Genomic DNA, 25,516 nt, shown 5'->3' with positions numbered 1-25,516 from the left:
AAATTGTCCTTTTTAAACAATTCATTCATTTAACATCTCCAAATGCTGGGTATTGGTGATATAAAAATGAATAAGACAGCCCCTGCTCTCAAGGAGTTCACAAATTAGTCAGGGGAAACTGGCTCTTAAACAGAATACGGGGGAAGCATAAGGTGCTAATGTGCAAAGGGCTGAGGTCAGGGAGAAGGCAAAATAATAAAGAATATTAATAACTAAAACACACAGGGTAAAACGAGGTGAGGCTACGATTGAATCTTGTAGGATGACTAAAAGTTTGCTAGGCACACTAGATGGTGGGAACATGGCATTCAAGGAAAAGGAAAAAGCATGTGAAAAGGCACAGAGGCAGGGGCAGGCATGGCACGTTGGGGGAACTGCAAATAATTATATATAAGATAATGTGTAGAATAGTGTGCAGTTTTTAAGGGCCACTCTGGGTTCAGTATGGAGATTCAATTAGGAACAAGGACAAGAGTGAAGGCAGGAACATGTTAGAAAGAATATTTTTAAACCTTTTAGAAATGTTTAGCTAAAATATATATAAATACATTTTAATCTGTAAACTTGTATTGATGTTGACAAATTACCCACAAAAGTTACTCCCGTAAGACAGACACACACCAGTGTATGAATGCTCACTTCTCCACATCTTAACAATGCATACTAAAAAACGAAGGGAATCTACCCCAAATATGCTTCTCACCTTCCCTCCTATAAGCCTGAATTCTTTCTATATCTTTATTTATTGTCTTTTTCACTCATGCCTGAAAGTGTGAAGCACAATTTCTTTTTAAGTCCAGCTCACAATAATTGCAAGAAGTGTGTGTTTATTTCTGCATGTTTTCTTTTTAAAAAATATTTCAGAAATACAAGAGTGTAGATGATAATATAACAAATAACAATCTACTTACCACCAAGTTTTAGCTCTAAAGCTTCACAACAATAGTTGAAGCCCCTGTGTATTCTTCCTTGATCTCATTGCCCTTTATTCCTCCAGTCCTTATTCCCCAGAGGTCATCATCACCTGAATTTGTAATTTATCATCCACACACAGATTTTTATTCTTTTGTTACATATTCATGGATTGCATAATAATATCAGAGTGCTGTTCTGCCTTTAAAAAAACTTCATATAGGGCTTCCCTGGTGGCGCAGTCGTTGAGAGTCCACCTGCTGATGCAGGGGACACGGGTTCGTGCCCCGGTCTGGGAAGATCCCACATGCCGCGGGGTGGCTGGGCCCGTGAGCCATGGCCGCTGAGCCTGCGCGTACGGAGCCTGTGCTCCGCGATGGGAGAGGCCACAGCAGTGAGAGGCCCGCGTACCGCAAAAACAAACAAACAAAAGAAACCTTCATATAATTGGTAATATGTTGTACATATCTTTGTGCAGGTTGCAGTTTTCACTTAATCTTATGTTTGGGGAATATGTCCACTTGGGTGATAATGATGATGCAAATTGTTATCAGTTGTGGCAGGATTTACTACCTGTGCAGTGATTAGAAAGATGGTGAAGTCACTAGGCTCATTATGTGTCTAGAGATGTGCTGTCAAATAGGGTAGCTATTTGGCCACATGTGGCTTTTTACATTTAAATGCAAATTGAATGAAATTGAAAATCAGTTTTTCAGTTCCACTAGCCACATTTCAAGTGTTCAAAGCCACATGTGACTAAGGGCTACCATATAGGACAGCACAAATAAGAAACCTCTCCATCATCACAGAAAGTTTCTATTATATACCAAATGGTGGGATTTCTATTATATCCCAACGTAACTCATTTGTTTCACTCCTACAAAAGACAGATGGGTCATGGAAAATGACAGCAGATCATCACAGATTTAATTCGGTGGCAATATCAATTGCAGCTGAGATTTCAGATGTGTTGTGAATTCTGGAGCAAATCGACAACCCACAAAGTTTCTTTTCTCCAGTTCCCCACGATAAGTAAAATCAGAGTAAGTCTGCATTTATAAGGAGTATTAATTTTACTGTCCATCCCTCAGGGCAATGCCAGATCCCTTGTTTTTTGTTGTGAGTTGTGATATATATATATATATATAAAATGTCTGCCATAAGGAGGGAGATTAAACTCTGTGGAAATTCTATGGAAAGTCAGGATATTACTTCTTAAGTGAGAGCAAGTTGTTGCACCTCACACTACTTATGATTAAGAAAGAGGCACAATAATTGGTGTGTCTCTTTGGATTTTGAAGACTGTGTACATTGATTTGTATCCTGCTACTTTACCAAATTCATTGATTAGCTCTAGTAGTTTTCTGGTGGCATCTTTAGGATTCTCTATGTACAGTATCATGTCATCTGCAAACAGTGACACTTTTAGTTCTTCTTTTCCGATTTGGATTAATTTCTTTTTCCAGAATCCTCTAATCTCTCCCTCTTTTCTGACTAGCTCCTTTCCTTTCAGTAAGAAACATGCTCAGGTCCACTGTCCCCTTCTGAAAATCAGTATCCTCGACTGCACGGGTCTCCTCCTCCTCATCTGCCTCACAGTGTCAAACTGTGTGCTTCACTGCAGACTAATCCAGCTGGGCCCTTTCTGGGGACACTTCAGTATCAATATCCTTAGATATTTTTCTCTTTCGTTGGTCAGATGGCCCACAGAATACTCCTCCAGCTGCCGGAATTTTAGGGTCAGAGTTGGAGAGGGCTGGGGGTTTATAGCTTTCAGCGTGCATACCTCCACTTGAGCCCTCTGTTTTCAATATGAGACTCCAGCTGTTGTTCCAGCTGTTGGGAACTCCCAGTCCAGATTGTCTCTGCTTTACCCTCTGCAGAGAATATAACACTTCAGACTTCTGTCAGGGCAGGGAAGGGCCAGACACTCAGTGCAGGCAGGCATCAACTACAGAAAGGGATTTTGAAAAGAATCTACTTCTTACTTTTCAAAAACCCTCGTTAGTTTGGTACCCACTCCCCCTTCACCTCCCCTTTCAGAGTTACCTGTTGCAACCTTTGAAGATTCTTGTGAGGAGCAAAGGGGAGTTAGTAAATCAGGTTGTTTTCTGGCTTTTCCCACGAAGGGCTTACAATTCCTAGTTTGTGGACTTCTTAGTTGTCTCTTTTCCTGCTCTTCTAATCTTTTCAAATATCGTTTTATTAGTAGTTTCAGTGGGGTTTTGGAAGGTGGTGAAGTTAGATGTGGAAGTATCATTGCAGGCATGGATGTCTCCCTGCCTGCCTCATTCACCCTACACATCTTTGTTATCAAGCCACTCTCCCTAAAACACTCCAGACTCAGCTTTTCTCATCAGGCTCTCTGATCTCTTCTATGACCTTTCTGCTCTTTCAGCTCTCAGCCCCCGGACCACCTACCCAAAACCAACTTCCTATCCATAAAGGCCATGCTTGAGGTTCAGGTGCCTTGCCAGTAGTTCTGCAATTCACGACCTGTCTACTCTCTCTGACCCTTAGCATTCCACATACTTTTCCAGCTCTGACTCCCATAACTTTGCTCTTTCTCTCCAAGTAGAATGCTGATTTCTATCAAACACAGAGGCTAACCCTGGTCTCTGCTATTTGTTCAAATACTGATATTGGTGACAATGATAAACTACTAAGTACTGAGTGTTTATTATGTGCTGCTCACTATGGGAGACACTTTATACATATGGCCTCATTTCATTCTTTACCACAGGTTTATCAGATAGACGTCATTTTTTACCCCATTTTGCAGGTTAAGAAACAGAGGCTCAAGGAGAGAAAGTGGCTTCCCAAAATTTGCCAGGCTAGTAAGAGACAGAGGCTGAATTCAAGCCAAGGTTGGTTCAAGTCCATGCTCTTCCTACAACACTATGCTGCCTCAGTCAAGGTATCAGAGAGGGAGCTAGAAAGCAGAAGGTGAGAGGACACTGAGGACCTGAATTGGAGGGAGTTAACCACCATCAATGGGGCAAAGGGTAGACCATAGATAATGATGGGGCTAATACAGAAAAGCCTTCACTGACTTCAAAGATGTGCATAGCATTGACCCTTGTGATCTTCACTTGTGCACACGATAAATTACCATGCTTATCCACCCACATAGAAAAAGTTAGAACACCACTATTAATCAATATAACACACACACACGGCTTAAGACCATGTATCACAATTGTAAGAGATGTTTGATTAGTTTTTTCGAGAAAGGAAGCTTGGATTCTGTTAATCAAGCTAAGACCTCATACTGTTTCATAGTCTGGCACAAAAACAGACACGACAGCGATGAGCCTGATCCACCAAGCAAGTGTGCAGTCATATTCTGCAAACTCAGTTTAGGGAATCAGGGAAGAATAATAGCAACATGGAAAAGATCTCCATTCAAGATACTGCAGTAGGTTCCTGCTGTGGCTAGCCTTGTGCTCCAAACACACAGCAATGACGGCAAAATATCAAAAGGTAAAATAAAAAAGGAATGGTCAACATACACACAAAAAGGATAATTGCCTCTGTGCTGAAGCAGCAGGCTTTTGCTGCACTGGAAGCAAACAATGGTGTCTAAAAGAACTATGAGCAAGATGGAAGCTCACTGCTTAAAGCAAAGAAGCAGGATGAAATTACCCACCAACCCCTGAATGTAAATCAGGAAAAAAAGAGCTACTACCAAATCTCCCAGCATCTTTGGCTCTGGTGAGCTGCAACCTTGAAGAGGTGAGGACACAGACACAGGCTGACCTCACAACTAGGAGCTGAGCCGAGCCATCAGCTGGCTCTGTGAGTGGATCTTCAATATGCCCAAGAGCTTCCTGGGGCAGTGATGTGAATAGGTCCTGTAAGGTCCTTTTTTTTTTTTTTTTTGCGGTACGGCTACTGCCGTAGCCTCTCTCGTTGCGGAGCACAGGCTCCGGACGCGCAGGCTCAGCGGCCATGGCTCACGGGCCCAGCCGCTCCACGGCATGTGGGATCTTCCCGGACCGGGGCACGAACCCGTCCTGCATCGGCAGGCGGACTTTCAACCACTGCGCCACCAGGGAAGCCCTGTAAGGTGCTTTTGATCTTAACAACTGACTGGTATTTTGCAAGATTGTGGTAAGAAGGAAATATGCTGAATAGGTTGATTGATTTCCTTCTAACATCAAGGTTCCACCTTTGAAAGAGGTAAAATTAGAGAAAGTGAAGAAAAGTTTTTAGAAAGTTGTGGGGGGGGTGTTTGTGGATGTTTGCAGAGTATTTGCAAAACAAATGTAGATATTCTCATGGTTCTTTTAAGATTCTTTGGGAAACACTGTAACAGTGGAGATGATTATTATCTATGATTGGTCAGCTAGACTGTGTAAGTATGGGAAAGGGGGGTAGGAATTAACATTTATTGAGCAATATGGCAAATTACTTTAAAGCATTGTCTCTGTGGCCGGACTGTGAAGGTTCTAATCCAAACTCTGACACTTATTTAGCTATGTGATCTTGGGTAAGCCACTTAATCTCTCATTGCCTGTATTTGTTTATTTCTAAAATGGGGATAGGGTTGCTGTGGGTATTAAAAGCACTTAGAACGGTGTCTGGCACATAGCAAGCACTATGTAAGTTAGCTATTATTATTGGTCATTATTATGTGCCACAAACATCTTAGTTAATAATCAGAAATTTGTCACAAAACCCTGTAGGGTAGGTATTTTCCTTACTGCACCCATATAAGAAAACTTAAGCGATGAGAGGCCAAACAAATGACAGAATGGCACAGCCCTTAGATGCTACTTAGCCCAAGGCCTTCATTTTAAACTGAAGAAGAGAAAACTGAAGAGCAAAATGCAGCTAGCAGCAAGAAGGAAGGAGCAACAGTCATGACCTGTGTGGGACTTTCCCAGTTTTAAAACTATAAGCTCTGCAGCCCAGGAAACCCCTCTCAGTTTGCGCACACTTGAATGCTTGGTCTCTCTAGATGAAGGCGAACAAAATTCAGCACCAGTTAACTGCCAAACACAAAAAGACATACAGAGAATGTGATATTTTCTGGTGAGTTTGTTTGAAAAGAATTCAGTAATTTATTTTCATTACAACAAATCCATATTAGGAAATGATTATGTTAGGTGCTATAACACCGTATTAGGTGCTGTGCTCTTGACTCTCTACTGATCCCATCCCACTACAGCAAAAGGTAAAAGTGACCCTACAGTGAGCTTGGTTGACACACACCCATGCTTACATTTTCAGGGACACCAGAAAGAGATGTGAAAAAGAAATCTCTCACATAGAAAGTTGTCAGTGACCATCACCAACACTCAAATAATTCCTTTTCCTCTTTCTTCCTCTGAGGAGAGTACACTGCAGGAAAGTATTGATTGAAAATTTAGGAACATGAGGATGAAATAATTAATGAATCAAGGTCCCAGAGAAGAGACAAGGTAAAGGGAGTCCTTCAGTAAGGGATAACATTGATCTGTGTCCTTATCTCTCCAGGGCCATGAATATGTTCTTTCTTTGTCATAAAGCAATGCTGACCTCAGTTATAGTGTAATTTTCAAGGCTAATTTAGGTAAAACTTCTAAAAAGGTAAATATCCTGATGAAGACTAATGAATGGTAACATATTTTAAGCGTACATAATAGTACAGAGAAAAGACGGTATGTTAAAATGTTGTTACTTTTTGTTGTTACTTTTCTATTCTAATTGCTAAAGGGTGTACTCTTTAAGACGTGAACTTAATTATCAATCCTTTGACCTAAGAGGAAAACACACTTCATGGAAGACCCCTAAAGATTCCTATATAGTACAATTAAAATGCAGAAATATTTGAGAACATATTTTGGAGCACTGGATGGGTCAATAAAATAATATATAAACTATTAAATGTGAACTAGGAACTTCCTGAAAACATCAGATTACGCTCTATTCTCTGTCAGAATACTGACTTTTCTTTGATTTGTGGCTCCTAGCCTCACTAATGATGCTTTTTTCCTCTCGTGCACACCCTAGCCTGGACTGTCTTTCATCATTTTATAGCAGTCAACGTGGTTATTGTACAGCTTCGCTTTCAACGAAAGCCAAGGGAAAATAAACCTCACACCTATCTCTCTGTCTCTCTCTATCTCTGTCTCCCTTTCCCTTTCTCTCTCTCCACATATAAAGGAAAGCCATTAAAAAAATAAAAGAAACAAGGTATTATACTTAACCCAGTCAAATCTTGGCAATTAACATGTATAATATTTTAAGATAGGGGAAAAAAAAGGAAAAAAACGATTAACAGAAATGGAGGAAAACAGATTGTATCCTAAATTCCATCAAAAGCCAAAATGCAAGTTTGGATAGTAATCTCCAGTTCTTTGGAGGCACATTATCGATTGTGATGAATTCCCTGAACAATCTTAGAGACGAACCCTCTGTACCCTCTGTTGTGTTTTGTGTGTATGCACACACGCATGTGCATGTGTGTGTGAATTACTATATGGAACCTCAGAAACGTCTAAAAACTTTCTGCAATTATCCCTCACGGAATTACAAAACTGATGGGTTTGTTTCACAGGAGCTATTGTGACTTCTTAGTTTTACTCCTCAAGAGATGACTTAGATAGAGATAACTCTTCTCACAAGATAAAACACTCTGTATTCAGTTCCCACCTTATCACTGAGCTTGTAATATGAAGCAAGTCCTACAATATCTGTAGTTCTAGGAGACCACAGAGAAAAATTTAGGGTTCCAGTTAAACTCTTTAATCCATAGGCCTATGTAAAGGACTGTCCCAAGGTATCCTCTAGCACACTGGTTCTCAAAGTGTGGTCTAAAGACACCTTTAGAGCAGTCCATGAGATCCATTTAGTGGGTCTGTGTATTAAAAACAATTTTTAATAACAACATTAAGATGATATTGCCTTTTTCACTCGAATTATCTGATGAATGTACAGAAGACTTTTCCAGAAGCTACATGACATGCGATGATGTCATCTCTCTGACAGCTGATGGATGTGTGCCTTTTTGTCCTTAAATTTTAAACATTTCTAAGTTTTAATATCTAATACAATTAGTAGCAATAGATACGACCCACATCCAAGCACTCTTTGGGGCCCTCAATAACTTTTAAGAGTGATTAGGTGTCTTAAGACCAAAAATGTTGCAAATCTCTGCCCTATTAAGACTTTGTTATTTCTAGAATGCATTTCTTTTTAACAGATCCTGTTGAAACAAATTTTTACCTAGTGACTATTATTGTTTCTCTATCAATGTGGTGATTATATTTCTGAGGCAGATTGACCACAATTACATCAAAGGGTCCAAAAACCAAATGAGTCCATGTTATAACTTGGGGAAGAAAGCTACCATACTAGATGGCTGACATTGGCTATCTCAGAAGCCTCTCTGCAAGGTTTTCCCTGTTAGAGAAAGGGGAGGCTTTTGTTTTGTGTGATGAGGTAAGGAGACAATTTGAAGTCGGTACTGACACAATATTATTCTGCTGATATGAATTCTGGTAGCCAGGTTGTCAGGTGTGTTCATAATACCAATGCTGTCAATTTTAAGCCTGAAGACCCAAGAGACGAGCAGTGTTTAATACATCATCCCTTGTTAAATAGCAGCCACAGAGCTGGCGGTAGCCAGTGAAGGATTCCCTGCCATGTAGGACGCGCCAGTTGTCTATAAATAGGACCTGTGAGTGGGAAAAAAAGAGAGAAAAAACACTCAGAACAAGGGCAGACCAAAGGAACCCTAAATCAGAAGAGATCATTTAAAATAAAAGCTTTAGGTTGTTCTCTGGTTACATTCAATGAGGTGTTTTTCTTTTGAGATTAAACAAACATTTGGAAACTAGGATGTACATAGCTCTGTAGTAGGCTAAATGGAAGTAACAAAGGTAACAGCAGGTTACAGGCCCTGAACTTTGAGGAGCTTTTATTTCTTGATTAATTATTCTCTTATCAAAGCAAACCAGATCATTGGTTTCTTTTTTTTTCTTTCTCTTTAATTGTTATTATATATGTTCTCAAAGAGTTAAACTATTTCATTATGTCTTATGCTAAGCCAGAGATATTCTTTATCCAGAGGAAATATCAAGAGCCAAAAAAAAAAAAAAAAAAAAAAAAAAGGAATCATAAAGCCAGAAGGACCCTTAGCCCATAGGGACATGAGGATGAAATAATTAATGAATCAAGGTCCCAGGGAAGAGAGAAGGTAAAGGGAGTCCTTCAACCCCCTCATCATACAAATAGAGTCACTGAGTCAGTGGGGAGAGCCTGCTTCTGGGTCATTTAGTGAGTGAGTGGTAGGACCAGGGCCAACACCCAGGACTCTTTTCTCTTTTTCCTTTGCAACATTTTGACTCACATATTCAATAAGTACTCATTCTTCACTGCTTCAGTATAACGAGCTTACTTGACATCTTTCGAGTTTGGCACCCACCCTGCCAGGCTTTAGTTTGACCCAAAACTCATTCTCAGGTTTCCTCAACTCTATTGTTAGAGTCCGGTGTGCTGTATACCAACGATGGACAACATCATAAGGTACGGTATTGATGACAGCCCGGTCATAGTTGTTGTACCTAAGGTGAAATTGTGAGAAAGAAAGATCTCCTCAAACACATGTTAAAGAAATCTGTTGCTTATTAAGCAATTTTACATAAGCTTTCCCTATACTTATTACTTGTCCCATGATGAGGTAACAATAATAATGTTCTCTCATGACTACAGGATTTTAGAGAAGAGCTCCACTGCCTGTTGACCATATTTTGTTTTCTTTTGGAAAATCTGAGGATAGGGGATAGAAGAAAGTTTTAGCTAGTTTCTACCATCTTAGAATATTATGTTTTATCTAAAGAACATTCCCTTGGCCAAATTTCATAGAAACACTGGGGAAAGATCTGAGCTTTCTCCTCACCAAGCTGAGGTTGGCAAGAGTTTGTAGTAACAAAGCTTTCTTTTTAATAGGATGACTTACAACTTTTCAGGTGTTTTCCTTCGTGGGAGAAATCCTAGCTACAGCCTAGTAGAGAGTTTACCCAGGAATCTTCACTGATTCATTCATTCAACCCTAACATTTACATGAGTACTTGCTATGTGCTAGGTGGTGTGTCAGGCATTAAAGATATAATGGTGAACACAGCAGACATGATCCCAGACTTTGGGGATTTTACATTCTATTGAGAAAGATAGATGATGAACAAGTAACAAATACATAACTAGTTACAGATGTTATGTAGGAAAAAATAGTGTTAAATGATAAAAAAAATATTGGGAAGTCTATTTCAGAAGGATTGTTGAGAGAAGGACTTTTTTTTAAAAAAGAAGTGACATTTGAGCTGGTACTTGTATGATAAGAAACCAGCAATGTGACAAGCTGAGAGAAGAGTGTTCCAGGCAGAGAACAGCAAGTACAAAGTCTTAGGGTGGAAAGTAGTTTTATGTTTGCAGACAAGTGAGAAGGCCATGTGGCTGGAGCTGAGTAACCAAGGGGAATAATGGTAAGAAGTGAAGTGGAGGAGGGTAGCCATGGGCCAGATCATGTATAGCTCTGTAGGCTATGGTAAGGACTTTGGATTTTATTCTAAGTACCGTGGGAAGCCACTGAAAAAGCTTTCCTAAGATATTGGATTTCTTTTTTACCTAAGGCAAATTAATTTTTTTTTTACTGAAGTACACTATATATACAGAAAAGTACACAGATCGTAAGCTTGATGAATTTTCATGATGTGAACACATCCATTTCACTAGCACCCAGGTCAATACATAGATAATTACCTGAACCCCAGAACATTCCCTGTCCCCCTTTCCCATATTGTCTCTCCCCTCACCCAAGGATAACTACCATCATGACTTCTGTCAGCAAAGATTAGTTTTGCTTATTTATAGAACTTTATATAAATGGAATACTGCAGTATGTACTCTTTTGTGCCTGGCTTCTTTCATTTAACATTATATTTAGGAGATTTATCATCATCGTGCTATATGGCAATAGTTCATTCATCCTTCATGTTGAATAGAATTCTATTGTGGGACTATACCACCACAATTTATTCATCCATTCTGTTGATGGACATTTGAGTCATTTCTGGTTTGTAACTATTACAAATAGTGCTGGAGGTTCTGGTCCATGATGGAAATATAGGAGGCTCCTGAACTCACCTCCTCCCATGGACACAGCAAATCTACAGTTACACAGGGAACAATTCTCTATGAAGAAATCTAGAAACTGAGCAACTCCTACACATTGGGTGAATGAGAATGTATAAGAAGGGCTGAGACAATCTTGCCATGGCCCTACCCCTGATTCAGTGACATATAATCATGTAGAAACTCACAACTCCCAGCTTCTCCCTGAGGATTGAAGGGTTTGAACCCAACATCTAGTGTCCCAACTTTTAAGACTTCCACCTGAGGGATGGGTCCCCAAAACACATAGCTTTGAAAGAAAATGGGGCTTGCAATCATGAGACCCAACAGACTATACCAAACAAAGAAACACTTCTTAATAGGTCTGTGAGGACTTATTGTGGCTATCCCCCCCCAGGCCTACCACAGAGACAGCAGACATAAACACTCATATCCCAAACTTTCCCTAAAAGAGGTCTATTTGCATACCTTAAAAGCTGCTGCCTGAGGGTCAGGCTTCTAATTTAGCACACAGCTATGGACAGACTGTGATCCTCCCTGGAGATGGGAAAGGCCAGTGGGCACCATCTTCACATTCTTCCTCTGGCCCACTCCAGGTCACCAGTGTCTCCCTGGAATGAGCTTGTATACATGTTTGGTAACCTGGTTTTTGTGACTGCTGCACAGGGGACACCCTCCTTGATCACATGGCTCTGGTAGCCAGTGGGGTTTGAGTTACAGAATCCACAGGACTGTAGCAAACAAAGAAACACTTCTTAACTGGCTATCTCTTCATGGCTTAGTGCAAAGAAGTCAAGCAGAAGCCCTCAGCTCCCAGTCTTTCCCTAAAAGAGGTCTACTTGTATACTTTAAAAACTGCTGTCTGAGGCTTCCAATCAGCCTGCATCTGTGCTGACTGAGATCCTTCCCTTTGGGACACTGACAGGTCTTGACATACCCTCGACTACTAGGAGCCACTAAAAACAAAGAAGGCACCTTAGACAATCACAAAGGTTTGAGAGACAATCAAGAGGTAGAGCTGGGCTGAACAATAAGGTTCATCTCCTACATGAGACCACTCTGTCAAAACTGAGAGAAGTGTGAAAAACCACAGAGAATCAAGGAAAATGAAGAAACAGAGGAATATGTTATAAACAAAAGAACAGCTAAAACTCCAGAAACAGACCTTAATGAAACTGAGATTAAATGATTTATCTGATAAAGAGTTCAAAATAATGGTCAAAAGATTCACACCAGGTTAAGAGAACAATGCATGACAAAGTGAGAATTTAAACAAAAAGACAGAAAATATTAAAAAAAACGTATCAAACAGAAAGCACAGAGTTTAACCCTGGGCCATTTGGGTTCACAGTTAATAGCTGAGTGTTAAGTGACCTTTAACAGATTCTGATTTTAATAACAAAATTTGATATACTTATATATTTCATTTAGTGTAGGATGTCAATGTTTACAAAACAGACATACTGTATGTAGTATTACAAACACGCTGCCTATTAAACTGTGACTTTCTCAACAACAACAACAAAAAAGAAAGCACAGAGTTGAAAAATATAGTAACTGAACTGAAAAGGTCAACGGATGGATTCAATAGCAGAATAGATAAAGTGGAAGAAAGGAACAGTGAACTCCAAGACAGGAAATTGGAATTATCCAATCAGAGGAGAAAAAAAAAAGAATTAAAAAGAGTGAAGATAGCTTTAGGGAATTATGGGACTCAATCAAGCAGACCAATATTTGCATTATAGGGGTCCCAGAATGAGAAAAGAGAAAGGGTCAGAAAGCTTATTAAAAAAAAATAATAATGGCTGAAATCTTCCCTAATCTAGAGAAAGAAACAGACATCCAAATCTAGGAATCCCAGGGATTCCCAAGAAGGTAAATCCAGAGACCCGCACTGAGACACAATATAATTAAAATGTCAAAAGTTAAAGACAGAGAGAATCTTAAAAGAAGTAAGAGAAAAACAACTTGTTACATACAAGAGAACCCTCATAAAACTATCAGTAGATTTTTCAGCAGAAACTTTTCAGGCCAGAAGGGAGTGACATGACATATTCAAAGTGCTGGAAAAAAATCCTCCAATCAAGAATACTCTACCCAGCAAAACTGTCATCCAGAATTGAAGAAGAGATACAGAGTTTTCCAGACATGCAAAAGTTAAAGGAGTTCATCACTACTAGACTGGCCTTACAAAAAATGTTAAAGGGACTTCTACAATATAAGCTGAAAAGAAAAGGTGCTAATTAGGAACAACAAAATGTATGAAAGTATAAATCTCACTGGTAAAGGTAAATACATAATTAAATTCAGAATACTCTAATGTTGTAATGGTGGTGGGTAATCACTTATAAATTCAGTATGAAGGTTAAAAGACAAAAGTAGTAAAAATGACTATAACTACAATAATTTGTTAATGGTTACACAAGGTAAAAAGATGTAAACTGTGATGTCAAAAACATAAAACACAGGGGAGAAAGTAAAAATACAGAGCTTTAGTGTGTTTGAACTTAAGTGTTAGTTTAAAATAGACTGTTATAAATATAAGATGTTTTAGATAAACCTCATGGTAACCACAAAGGAAAACCTATAATGGATACATGAGACAAGGGAAAAGAAATCTAAGCATAACACCTACAGAAAATCATCAAACCACAAAGGAAGAGACAAAGAGAAGAAGAAAGGAACAAAGGAATTACAAAATAGCCAGAAAACAAATGGCAATAATAAGATCGTATCTATGACTAATTATTTTATTTTTTAATATTTATATTTATTTATTTATTTAATTTTTGGCTGTGTTGGATCTTAGTTGCAGCATATGGGATCTTTGTTGTGGCACACGGGATCTTTTGCTGCAGTGTACAGGCTTCTCTCTAGTTGTGGCGTGCAGGTTTTCTCTCTCTAGTTGTGGTGCATGGGCTCCAGAGCATGTGGACTCTGTAGTTGTGGCATGTGGGCGTTTACTTGCCCCGTGGCATGTGGGATCTTAGTTCCCTGGCCAGGGATTGAACCGGTGTCCCCTGCATTGGAAGGTGGATTCTTTACCAGTGGACCACCAGGGAAGTCCCTATCACTAATTATTTTACATGAAATGGACTAAACTTTTCAATCAAAAGACATAGAGTGGCTGGAATGGATTGAAAAATAAGACCCATCTATATGCTGCCTACAAGAGACTCACTTCAGCTTCAAGGACATACACAGACTGAAAGTAAAGGGATGGAAAAAGATGTTGCATGCAAATGGAAACCAAAAGAAAGCAAAGGTAGCTAAACTTATATCAGACAAAATAGACTTTAAGCCAAAGACTAATTAGAGACAAAAAGATTATAATTTAATGAGGTCAATCCAAAAAGAGGATATAAGATTTGTAAATATTTATGCACTGAATTTAATAGCACCTAATACATAAAGCAAACATTAACAGACATAAAGGGAGAAATTGACAGTAACACAATAACAGTAGGGAAGTTTATCATCACCATACTTACTTCAATGGACAGATCATCCAGACAGAAAATCAATAAGGAAACAGTGGCCTTAAATGATACATTAGACCAAATGGACTTATATATATATATAAAACATTCCATCCAAAAGCAGCATAATACACATTTTTTCCAAGTGCATATGGAACATTCTCCAAGACAAATCACATGCTAGGCCACAAAACAGGTCTCAACAAATTTAAGAGGATAGAAATTATATCAAACTACTTTTCCCAATTACAATGGTGGTATGAATCTAGAAATCAATTACAAGGAGAAAACTAGAAAGTCCACAAATATGTGAAGATTAAACAACATGTTACTGAACAACCAATGGGTCAAAGAAGAAATCAAAAGAGAAATAAAAAATATCTTAAGACAAATGAAAATGGAAATATAACACACCAAAACTTATGGGATGCAGCAAAAGCAGCTCTAAGAGGGAAGTTCATGGCAATAAACACCTACACTAAGAAATAAGAAAGATCTCAAATAAACAATGTAATGTTACATCTCATGGAATAAAGCCCAAAGTTAGTAGAAGGAAGAAAATAACAAAGATCAGAGCAGAAATAAATGAAACAGAGATGAATAAGACAACAGAAAAGATCAATGAAACTAAAAGCTGTTTTTTTAAAGAAGATAAACAAAATAGACAAGACCTATAACTAGATTTACCAAGAAAAGAGAGGACTCAAATAAAATTATAAATGAAAGGGGAGATATTATAACTGATAGCACAGAAATACAAATGACAATAAGAGACTACTATGAATAATTATACATCAACAACTTGGGCAACCTAGAAGGAATGGATAAAAATTCCTAGTAGCATACAACCAACCAAGACTGAATCATGAAGAAATAGAAAATCTGAACAGACCAATTACTAGTAAGGAGATTAAATCAGTAATCAAAAACCTCCCAACAAAGAAAAGTCTATGACCTGATGGCTTCACTGGTGAATTCCACCAAATATTTAAAGACAAATTAATACCATCCTCCTCAAAATCTTCCAAAAATTTGAAGAGGAGGAACACTTCCAAACTCACTTAATGAGGCCATCATTACGCTGATACCAAAACCGATAAGGACACTATAAGAAAAGAAAACTATAGGCCAAGATCATGGATGAATATAGAAGCAAATATCTTCAAAATATATTAGCAAAGCAAATTCAACAGTCCATTAAAAGGATCATACACCATGATCAAGTGGGATTCATTCCAGGGATGCAAGAATGGTTCAACATCTATAAATTAATATGATATACCATATTAACAAAATGAAGGCTAAAAATCATGATCATCTCAATAAATGCAGAAAAAGCATTTGACAAAATCCAACATCCATTCATGATAATAACTCTTAACAAAGTGAGTACAGAGGGAATATACCTAGACATAATAAAGGCCATATATGACAAACCTACAGCCAACATCATACTCAACTCTGAAAAGCTGAAAGCATTTCCTCTAAGATCGGGAACAAGACAAGGATGCCCACTCTCACCACTTTCATTTAACATAGTACTAGAAGTCCTAGGCACAGAAATCAGACAATAAAAAGAAATAAAAGGAATGCAAATTGAAAAGGAAGAAGTAAAGCTGTCTATATTTGCAGACTATGTGATATTATATATAGAAACCCTAAAGACTACACCAAAAAACTGTTAGAATTAATAAACAAATTAAACTGCAAAATATAAAATCAACATGCAGAAATCAGTTTCATTTCTATGCCCTAACAACAAACTATCAGAAAGGGAAATTAAGATAACAATCCCATTTACAATTGTATCAAGAAGAATAAAATACCTAGGAATAAATCTAACCAAGGAGGTGAAAGATCTGCACACTGAAACCTATAAGACATTGATGAAAGAAATTGAAGATGACACAAATAAATGGAAAGATATTCCATGCTTATGGAATAATATTGTTAACATGTTCATAATACCCAAAGCAATCTACAGATCTAATGTAATCCCTATCAGGATTCCAATGGCATTTTCCAGAAAAATAGAAAAAGCAATTTTAAAATTTGTGTGGAACTACAAAAGATCCAGAATAGCGAAAACATCTTGAGAAAGAGGAACAAAGCTGGAGGCAGCAAACTTTCTGATTTCAAACTATATTACAAAGCAATCATATCAAAACAGTATGGTTTTGATACTCACATAAAACCACACACATAGACCAATGGAACAGAATTCAGAGTCCAGACATAAGCCCATGCATATATATGGTCAACTAATATTTGACAAGGGAAGCAAGAATCCTCAATGGGGAAAGAAGTTTCTTCAATAAATGGTGTTGAGAAAACTGGACAGCCACATGCAAAACAACTGAACTGGTCTCCTATCTTACACCATAAATAAATATCAATTCAGAATGGATTAAAGACTTGAATGTAAGACCTGACACCATAAAACTCCTATAAGAAAATATAGGGTGTATGCTCCTTCACATTGGTTTTGGTGATGATTTTTTGTTTTGACAAATAAAGCAAAGGTGACAAAATAAAAAATAAAGAAATGAGACTACCTCAAACTAAAAAGCTTCCTCACAGCAAAGGAAATCATCAACAAAATGAAAATGCCACTTACAGAATAGGAGAAAATATTTGCAAATCATATATCTGATACGGGGTTAATATGCAAAATATATATAGAACTCATACAACTCAATGGCAAAAAACCCCCCAAAAACAAACCCTTAAAAAGTGGGAAGAGGACTTGAATAGACATTTTTTCCAAAGACATATAAACGGACAACAGGTACATGAAAACGTGCTCAACATCAGTAATCATCAGAGAAATGCAAATCATAACCACAATGAGATATATCCTCACACCTATCAGAATGGCTATTATCAAAAAGACAAGAGATAACAATTGTTGGTGAGGATGTGGAAAAAAGGAAACCTTTGTACACTGTTGGTGGGAATGTAAATTGGTGTAGCTACTATCGAAAACAGTATGGAGGTCCCTCAAAAACTGAAGAATAGAACTACCATGTGATCCAGAAATTCCACTTTTGGTCATATATCTGAAGGAAGTGAAATCACTATCTCAAAGAGATACCTGCACCCCCATGTTAAATGTAGCATTATTTCTGATAGCCAAGACATGGAAATAACCTATGTAACCATGACAGATGAATGGATAAAGAAGATGTGGTAATACACACACACACACACACACACACACACACTGGAATATTACTCAGCCATAAAAAGAATGAAATATTGCCATTTGTGACAACATGGATGGACCTTGAGGGTATTACGCTAAGTGAAATAAGTCAGACAGAGAAAGACAAATACTGTATGATTCCACTTATATGTGGAATAAAAAAACTGAACTCATAGAAACAGAACAGATTGGTGGTTGCCAGAGATGGGGTTGTGGGGTGGGTGAAATGGGTGAAGGTGCTCAAAAGGTACAAACTCCCTGTTAAAAGATAAGGCCTAATGTACACTATGGTGACTAATTAGTTAATAAGACTGCATTGTATATTTGAAAGTTGCTAATAGAGTAGATCTTAAAAGTTCTTATCACAAGAAATAAAAAATCTGTAACTAAGTGGTAATAGATGTTAACTATCGTGGTAATCATTTCACAACATGTATATACATCAATCAACACATTATGTGTATACCTTAATCTAATACCAATGCTATATGTCAATTATAGTTCAATAAAACTGGAAAAAGAAAACAAATAGTGCTGATATGAACATTCTATTACTTGTCTTTTGGTGAATATATATATATATATATCATCTATGTCTGATATAAATTTAAGAATGGAATTGCTGGGTTATAGGGTATGTATATGCTCAGCTTTAATAGATACTGCCAAAGCTATTCTTTTTTTTTTTTTTTTTTGCGGTACGCGGGCCTCTCACTGTTGTGGCCTCTCCCGTTGCGGAGCACAGGCTCCGGACGCGCAGGCTCAGCGGCCATGGCTCACGGGCCCAGCCGCTCTGCGGCATGTGGGATCTTCCCGGATCGGGGCACGAACCCGTGTCCCCTGCATCGGCAGGTGGACTCTCAACCACTGCGCCACCAGGGAAGCCCCAAAGCTATTCTTTTAAAAGAGAAAAAACATTTAATGGTACCTTTTTTGGACATCATACAGTATTCATTAGTGTTAAATAGTACATGGCACAATCAGAGGCAATACCCTTAGTTTTCTCACATATAAAAATGAGCATAACAACATCTGCTTAGCTGACCTCATAGAGCTATTGTGAAAATCAAATGAAAGAATGCATATAATAGTCCTTCATCCCAGGCTTCAAGGAGCCATGCGCACAGGGAAAAATGGGTGAGGAAGCATAGTTTTCACCAGGGTCTTGACACTCACTGTCACTTCCAGAAGCCCTCAGTGCTGTTAGGCACTTGGCCAAATATTATTTCATTTAATCCTTTCATCACCCCAGAAGGGAAGGTGGTATTAGCCTCCTTTCACATGTGCAGCAACTGAAACTTAGGTTAAACCTGCCACAGAGTTTATAAATAGCAGAGTGGTTTTGAAATCAGGTCTCCATAATACTTTAACTCATTGTTAGTACCAGAGAGCAGAACAATGATCTAATTCTTGTGTATGCTGGTTCATAAGGTCAACTTTTTACACATCATGATTGTGATCTCTTGACTTCAAATAGAGATTTGAAGTTTGTAAGTGTTTTCATATACACAATCTCATTGACCCTCTATCTGATAACCCTGTGAGGTAAGTAGCACAGCTATTAATTATTATCTTACTTTATAGATAAGGAACATAAAGATAAGATTTGTCCAAGGTCACATGAGATCTAGTATTCACTATTTATATTATATTAGATGATGTTTTTTTCTAAGGCTGATAGCAAGAAGCAGCAGGAAAAGTTTATTACAGATTAGTAAAATGGATTTGCAATTTTTTTAATATTTAGAATAAGATGACTTCTGGACTTTTGCTCAAAGTGATGTCATTATATTATTGCAAAATTTTTCTGTTTGTTTTTTTCCTGCTTTGATATGATGCAAGAAGGCCCTGGAAGTAGAGGAAAGAAAATAAAGCAGATAGTTATCTGACAAGAATATCTAGGGAGTCCTAATGAAACTATTCCTCTTATTAGTTGACAGAAAATTAAAGATTTTCCAAGTACAGAGAGTTCAGTGATTGAATGGAAGATGCATTTGATGGGCATTGCACTCTGACAGATCACTGTTACAATCCCAGTTCAGATGTGTGACCTTAGAGAAACTATTTGATCACTTTGAGCCTCAATTTCCCCATCAGAAAACTGAGAATAATAATAACTTCCTTATATGGTTATTAGGATTATATGAAGTATTATATATTATGAACTAACACCGTGCTTGACACATAGGTGGTCAATAATGTTAGCTAAAATAAACACTAGTTAGCTATCTCAAGCCACAAGAATGAGCCCTAGAAACCATGAAAGTCTTCACAGTAAGTTATACTCAGGCTTGGAGGACAGGGTTAGACTAAGCTTTGAATAATAACGGCTGAAGAATAGGTAAGTAGTTGTACCAAAATATTTGCATTTTAATACCTCTTGCTCTAAAATGTTTTACTAAGGTTTAAAATGTGAATAGGTATTGCACCTATTATAATGTCTCATTTATAGAAGAAGCTTACTTCTATACAGAGCATGCCATATATATGTAGCTGTGCCATGCAGCTTGCAGAATCTTAGTTCCCCAACAAGGGACTGAACCCAGGCTGTGGCAGTGAAAGCGTGGAGTTCTAACCACTGAACTGCCAGGGAATGCCTAAGCACGCTATGTTTTTATTTATTAAAAAATATTGAGCACTGTGTTCTGCTTCTGATAATGGCTAAGTAAACTCCTATTACATCAACCTGTTCCTCTCATAGGTGGCAATTTAAAACTCTGGACAAAATACAAAAAACAACTATCCAAAGGTACTGTAGAGGCAGATATTGGAGGGGAGGAAAGAAACCGTACTGGGTGAGTTTCCCATTTTCATGGCATCCAGCCTGAGGGTATGCTACAGCCTTTACCATACAGGGCAGTTAAAACCCCAAAAGAAATCTCTCAGTCTTTCTGTCCTGAAGAACCAAACGACAGAGTTTGGGGAATCAACTGCCACCAGAAGGTGAAGAGGAAATCCTGGAAAGGAGAGAATCAGAGAAGAGGAGCACAAAACTTTATAAGCTCTACCCAAATATGTGGATTACCCCTGAATTTCACATGTGCAAGAGAAACTCCCAGCATTACATCTAGAGCTAAAATAATTGAAGTTTGAACTATCAAAGAACGGAGTTTGAAATCTGAGCACAATTAAATTGATTGCCTACTAAAAAAAACCCAAATCAACATTCTTTAGAGAAATATAATCTAGAGTCCTAATAACATAATATTCACATTCTTCAGAATTCAATTCAATATCATTCAATGTAACAAGGACCAGGAATGTGACCTATTATCAAAGGCAAAAGACAATCAAATAAGGTCAGCCCTTATATATCTCAGATGTTGGAATTATCAGACATTTTTTTTTTGCGGTACGCGGGCCTCTCACTGTTGTGGCCTCTCCCGTTGCGGAGCACAGGCTCCAGACCTGCAGGCTCAGTGGTCATGGCTCACGGGCCCAGCCACTCTGCGGCATGCGGGACCTCCCCGGACTGGGGCACGAACCCGTGTCCCTTGCATCGGCAGGCAGACTCCCAACCACTGCACCACCAGGGAAGCCCCAGACAACATTTTTAAAGCACCTATTTTCACTACATGCATTGAGGTAAAGAAAAATATGCTTGTAATGAAGGGATAGAAACTCTCAGCCAAAAATAAAAGAAACTATAAAAAAGAACCACATGTAAATTTTAGAACTGAATAATACAACATCTGAATTAAAACATTTACTGCACGGACTTAACAACAGAATGATGCTGACAGATAAGAGTCTGTGAATTTGAAAACTGGCTAATTTCATTTGATCTATCTGAAGAAAAGATTTAAAAACTTTTGGAAAGAAAATGAATAAAACATCAGGGACCTGTGGGACAATATCAAAAGGTCTGACATGTGTGTAACTGGAGTTCCAGAAAAAAAGAGAAAAGGGGGCAGAAAAATTTTTTGAAGAAATAATGACCAAAGTTTGGTGAAATACATAAATTTACAGATTCAAGATGCTCAGAGAATTCCCATTTGGAAGAAAATAAAGAGAACCACACCTAGGAATATCACAGACAAATTGCTGCAAACCAAACATAAAATCTTGAAAGCTCCCAGAAAAAATGTTTACATGGTGCATAAATTAAGGTATAATTCAAAACATGTATTAAAATAATCCATAAGAAGGTAGGTAAGGAGGAACAGAAAAAAAATGATCAGGCAAAAAGAAAACAAAAGACTAAAAATAATATATATATAATATATTTGGTTGATTATCAATAAGGGTGCAAAGACCATTCAATAGGGGAAAGGATATAATCTCTTCAACAACAGTGTTGGGACAACTGAACACCCACAAGGAAAAGAACAATGTTGGACCCTTAATCCACACCATAAACAAAAATTAACTAAAAAATGGATCAGAGAGCTAAATGTAAGAGCTAAAACTATAAAACTCTTTGAATAGATCACAGGCGTAAATCTTCATGACGTTAGTTTAGGCAAAGCCTTCTTAGATACAAGACAGAAAAACACAAGCAATGAAAAAATAGGTAATTTGGATATCATCAAAATTTAAAACTCTAGCACAACCAAAGAACACAGGGGAGTAAAAAGACAAGCCACATGCTGGGAGAAAAATAATTGTAAATGACATATCCAATAAGGAACTTGTAGCCAGAATATTTAAAGAACTCATAAAACTTACCAACAAGAATTCAAATGATTTACATTTCCCTGATGATTAGTGATGTTGAACATTTCCTGTGCCTGCTGGCCATCTGTATGTCTTCTTTGGAAAAATGTCTACTCAGGTACTCTGCTCATTTTTAAATTGAGTTGTTTTTTGATGTTATGTCGTATGAGCTATTTATATATTCTGGATATTAACTCTTAACAGATATATCATTTGCAAATGCCTTCTCCCATTCAGTAGGCTGCCTTTTCATTTTATTGACAGCTTCCTTTGCTATGCAAAAGCTTTTCAGTTTGATGTAGTCCAATTTGTTTATTTTTGCTTTTGTGTCCCTTCCCTGAGGAGATATATCCAAAAAAATTGCTAAGACCAATGTCAAAGAGCATATTCCCTATGTTTTCTCCTAGAAGTTTTGTGGTTTCAGGTCTTATATTTAAGTCTTTACTACATTTTGAATTTATTTTTATATATGGTGTGAAACAGTAGTCCAGTTTGATTGATTCTTTTGCATGTAGCTGTCCAGTTTTCCCAACACCATTTATTGACAAGGCTGTCTTTTCCCCATTGTATATTCTGCATCCTTTGTCATAGATTAATTGATCATAAGTGCATGGGTTTATTTCTGGGCTCTCTATTATGTTCCATGGGTCTATTTGTCTGTTCTCATGACAGTACCATACTGTTTTGATTATTGTAGCTTTGTAGTACAGTTTGAAATCAAGGAGCGTGACACCTCCAGCTTTGTTGTTCTTTCTCAAAATTGTTTTGGCTGTTCAGGGTCTTTTGTGTTTCCATACAAATTGTATAATTATAGTTCTAGTTCTGTGAAAAATGTCATTGGTATTTTGATAGGGATTGCATTGAATCTTTAGATTGCCTTGGGTAGTATGGACATTTTAACAATATTAATTCTTCTAAGCCAGGAGCATGGTATACCTTTCCATCAGTTTGTATTATCTTCAATTTCTTTCATCAGTGTCTTGTAGTTTTCTGGGTACATGTCTTTTACCTCCTTGATTAGATTTATTGTTAGGTATTTTATTCTTTTTGATGCAATTATAAATGGGATTGCTTTCTTAATTTCTCTTTTTGATTGTTCATTGTTAGTGTATAGAAACACAGAGATCACGTCACACTTATCAGAATGGCTATTATCAAAAAGATAACAAATAACAAGTGTTGGAGAGAATGTGGAAAAAAGGGAACCCTCGTGCACTGTTGGTGGGAATGTAAATTGGTACAGTCACTATGGAAAACAGTAGAAAATTTCCTCAAAAACTTAAAAATAGAACTACCATATGATCCAGCAATTCTACTCCTGGGTATGTATATGAAGAAAACAAAAACACTAAAGTGAAAAGATATGTGCACCCCTATGTTCACTGCAGCATTGTTTATAGTAGCCATGATATGAAAGCAACTTAGGCCCCATCAATAGGTGAGTGGATAAAGAAGATGTCACACACACACACACACACACATACACACACACACTGGAATATTCCTCAGCCATAAAAAAGAATGAAGATCTTGCCATTTGTGACAACATGGATGGACCTAGAGGGCATTGTCCTAAGTGAAATAAATCAGACAGAGAAAGACAAGTACCATATGATAGCACTTATATGTGGAATTTTAAAATAAAACAAATGAACAAGCAAAACAAAAGAGAAACAGAGTCAAAGATACAGAGAACAAACAGGTGGTTGCCAGACGGGAGAGGGGAAGGGGGATGAGAGAAATAGCTGAGGGGCATTAAGAAGTACAAACTTCCAGTTACAAAACAAATGAGTCATGGGTACGAAATGTAAAGTGTGGGGAGTATAATGAATAATTATGTAATAACTTTGTATGGTGAGAGATGGTAAGTAGACTTATCATGGTGATGGGTATGAAATGTATAGAAATATTGAATCACTATGTTGTGCACCAGGAACTAACATAGTGTTGTAGGTCAATTATACTTCAAAAACAAACAAACAAACAAACTCTCAGAAAAAGAGATCAGATTTGTGGTTACCAGAGGCAGAAGGTAGAGGGGGGAGGGGGAATTGGATGAAGATGATCAAAAGGTACAAACTTCCAACTGTAAGATAAAAAATTACTAGGGATGTAATGTACAACATGATAAATATAATTAACACTGTTGTATGTTATACATTAAAATTGTTAAGAGAGTAAATCCTGAGTTCTCATCACAAGGAAAAAAATATTTATTTATTTATTTAATGTTGTATCTATATGAGATGATGGATGTTCACTAAACTTATTGTTGATAATCATTTCATGATGTATGTAAGTCAAATCATTATGCTGTACACCTTAAACTTATACAGCACTGTATGTCAATTACATTTCAATGAAACTGGAAGAAAAAAAAAAAGACAAATGATACAATTTAAAAATCGACAGCAGATTTGACTAAAGAAGATGTACAAATGGCCAAGAAGCAAAATGAAAGAACAAATGAAAAGATGTTCAACATCATTAATCATCAGGGAAATGCAAATCAAAACCAGAGTGAGATACTACTTCATACCCACTAGGATGGCTATAATCAAAGACAGATAATAACAAATGCTGGTGAGGATGTAGAGAAACTGAAGGCCTCATACATTACTGGCAGGGATGTTAACTGGTGCATCCAGTGTGGAAACCAGTTTAGCAGTTCCTCAAAGGGATAAATGCAGAGTTACCATATGAACCAGCAATTACATTCTTAGAAATCTACCCAAGAGAAATGAAAAAAACATGTCTACATAAAGACTTGTATGCAAATGTTCATAGCAACATTATCTGGAATAGCCCCAAACTAGAAATAATCCAAATGTTCATTACTGTTGAATGTATAAATAAAATACGATATATATAAAGGAATACTATTCAGTAATTAAACAGATACATATTACAGCATGGATGAACTTTGAAATCATTATGCTAAGTGAGTGAAAGAGAGCTGACACAAAAGACTATGTATTAGCATATCTACTAAGATCAGGAACAAGACAAGGTTGCCCACTCTCACCACTTTTTTTTTTTTTTTTTGTGGTACACGGGCCTCTCACTGTTGTGGCCTCTCTCATTGTGGAGCACAGGCTCTGGACGCGCAGGCTCAGTGGCCATGGCTCATGGGTCCAGCTGCTCC

General features: G+C 37.5%; 1 protein-coding gene across 5 annotated transcripts in view; it reads right to left on the bottom strand.

Annotated features, from left to right (window-relative positions):
• Positions 1 to 5,954: 5,954 nt before the first annotated feature.
• Positions 5,955 to 25,516, bottom strand: part of TMLHE (trimethyllysine hydroxylase, epsilon) — a 68,412-nt gene continuing 48,850 nt past the window's right edge. For 3 of the 5 annotated variants that reach the window (XM_033849663.2, XM_033849665.2, XM_073799617.1), the window contains 2 exons: positions 9,299 to 9,464; positions 5,955 to 8,576 (listed from right to left, as the gene is read on the bottom strand). In XM_033849663.2, coding sequence (XP_033705554.1) covers positions 8,445 to 8,576; positions 9,299 to 9,464 — 298 coding nt within the window. In that variant the 3' untranslated portion in view covers positions 5,955 to 8,444. Of the gene's footprint in view, positions 8,577 to 9,250; positions 9,465 to 25,516 lie in introns of all 5 variants that reach the window. The other 2 variants (XM_004326077.4, XM_033849664.2) reach the window with 2 other exon arrangements.

This window comes from Tursiops truncatus, chromosome X (genome assembly GCF_011762595.2).
Source record: "Tursiops truncatus isolate mTurTru1 chromosome X, mTurTru1.mat.Y, whole genome shotgun sequence".
Lineage (NCBI taxonomy): Eukaryota > Metazoa > Chordata > Mammalia > Artiodactyla > Delphinidae > Tursiops > Tursiops truncatus.
Note: the sequence above shows the minus strand (reverse complement) of the source record. Positions and strands in the feature narration are given on the sequence as shown.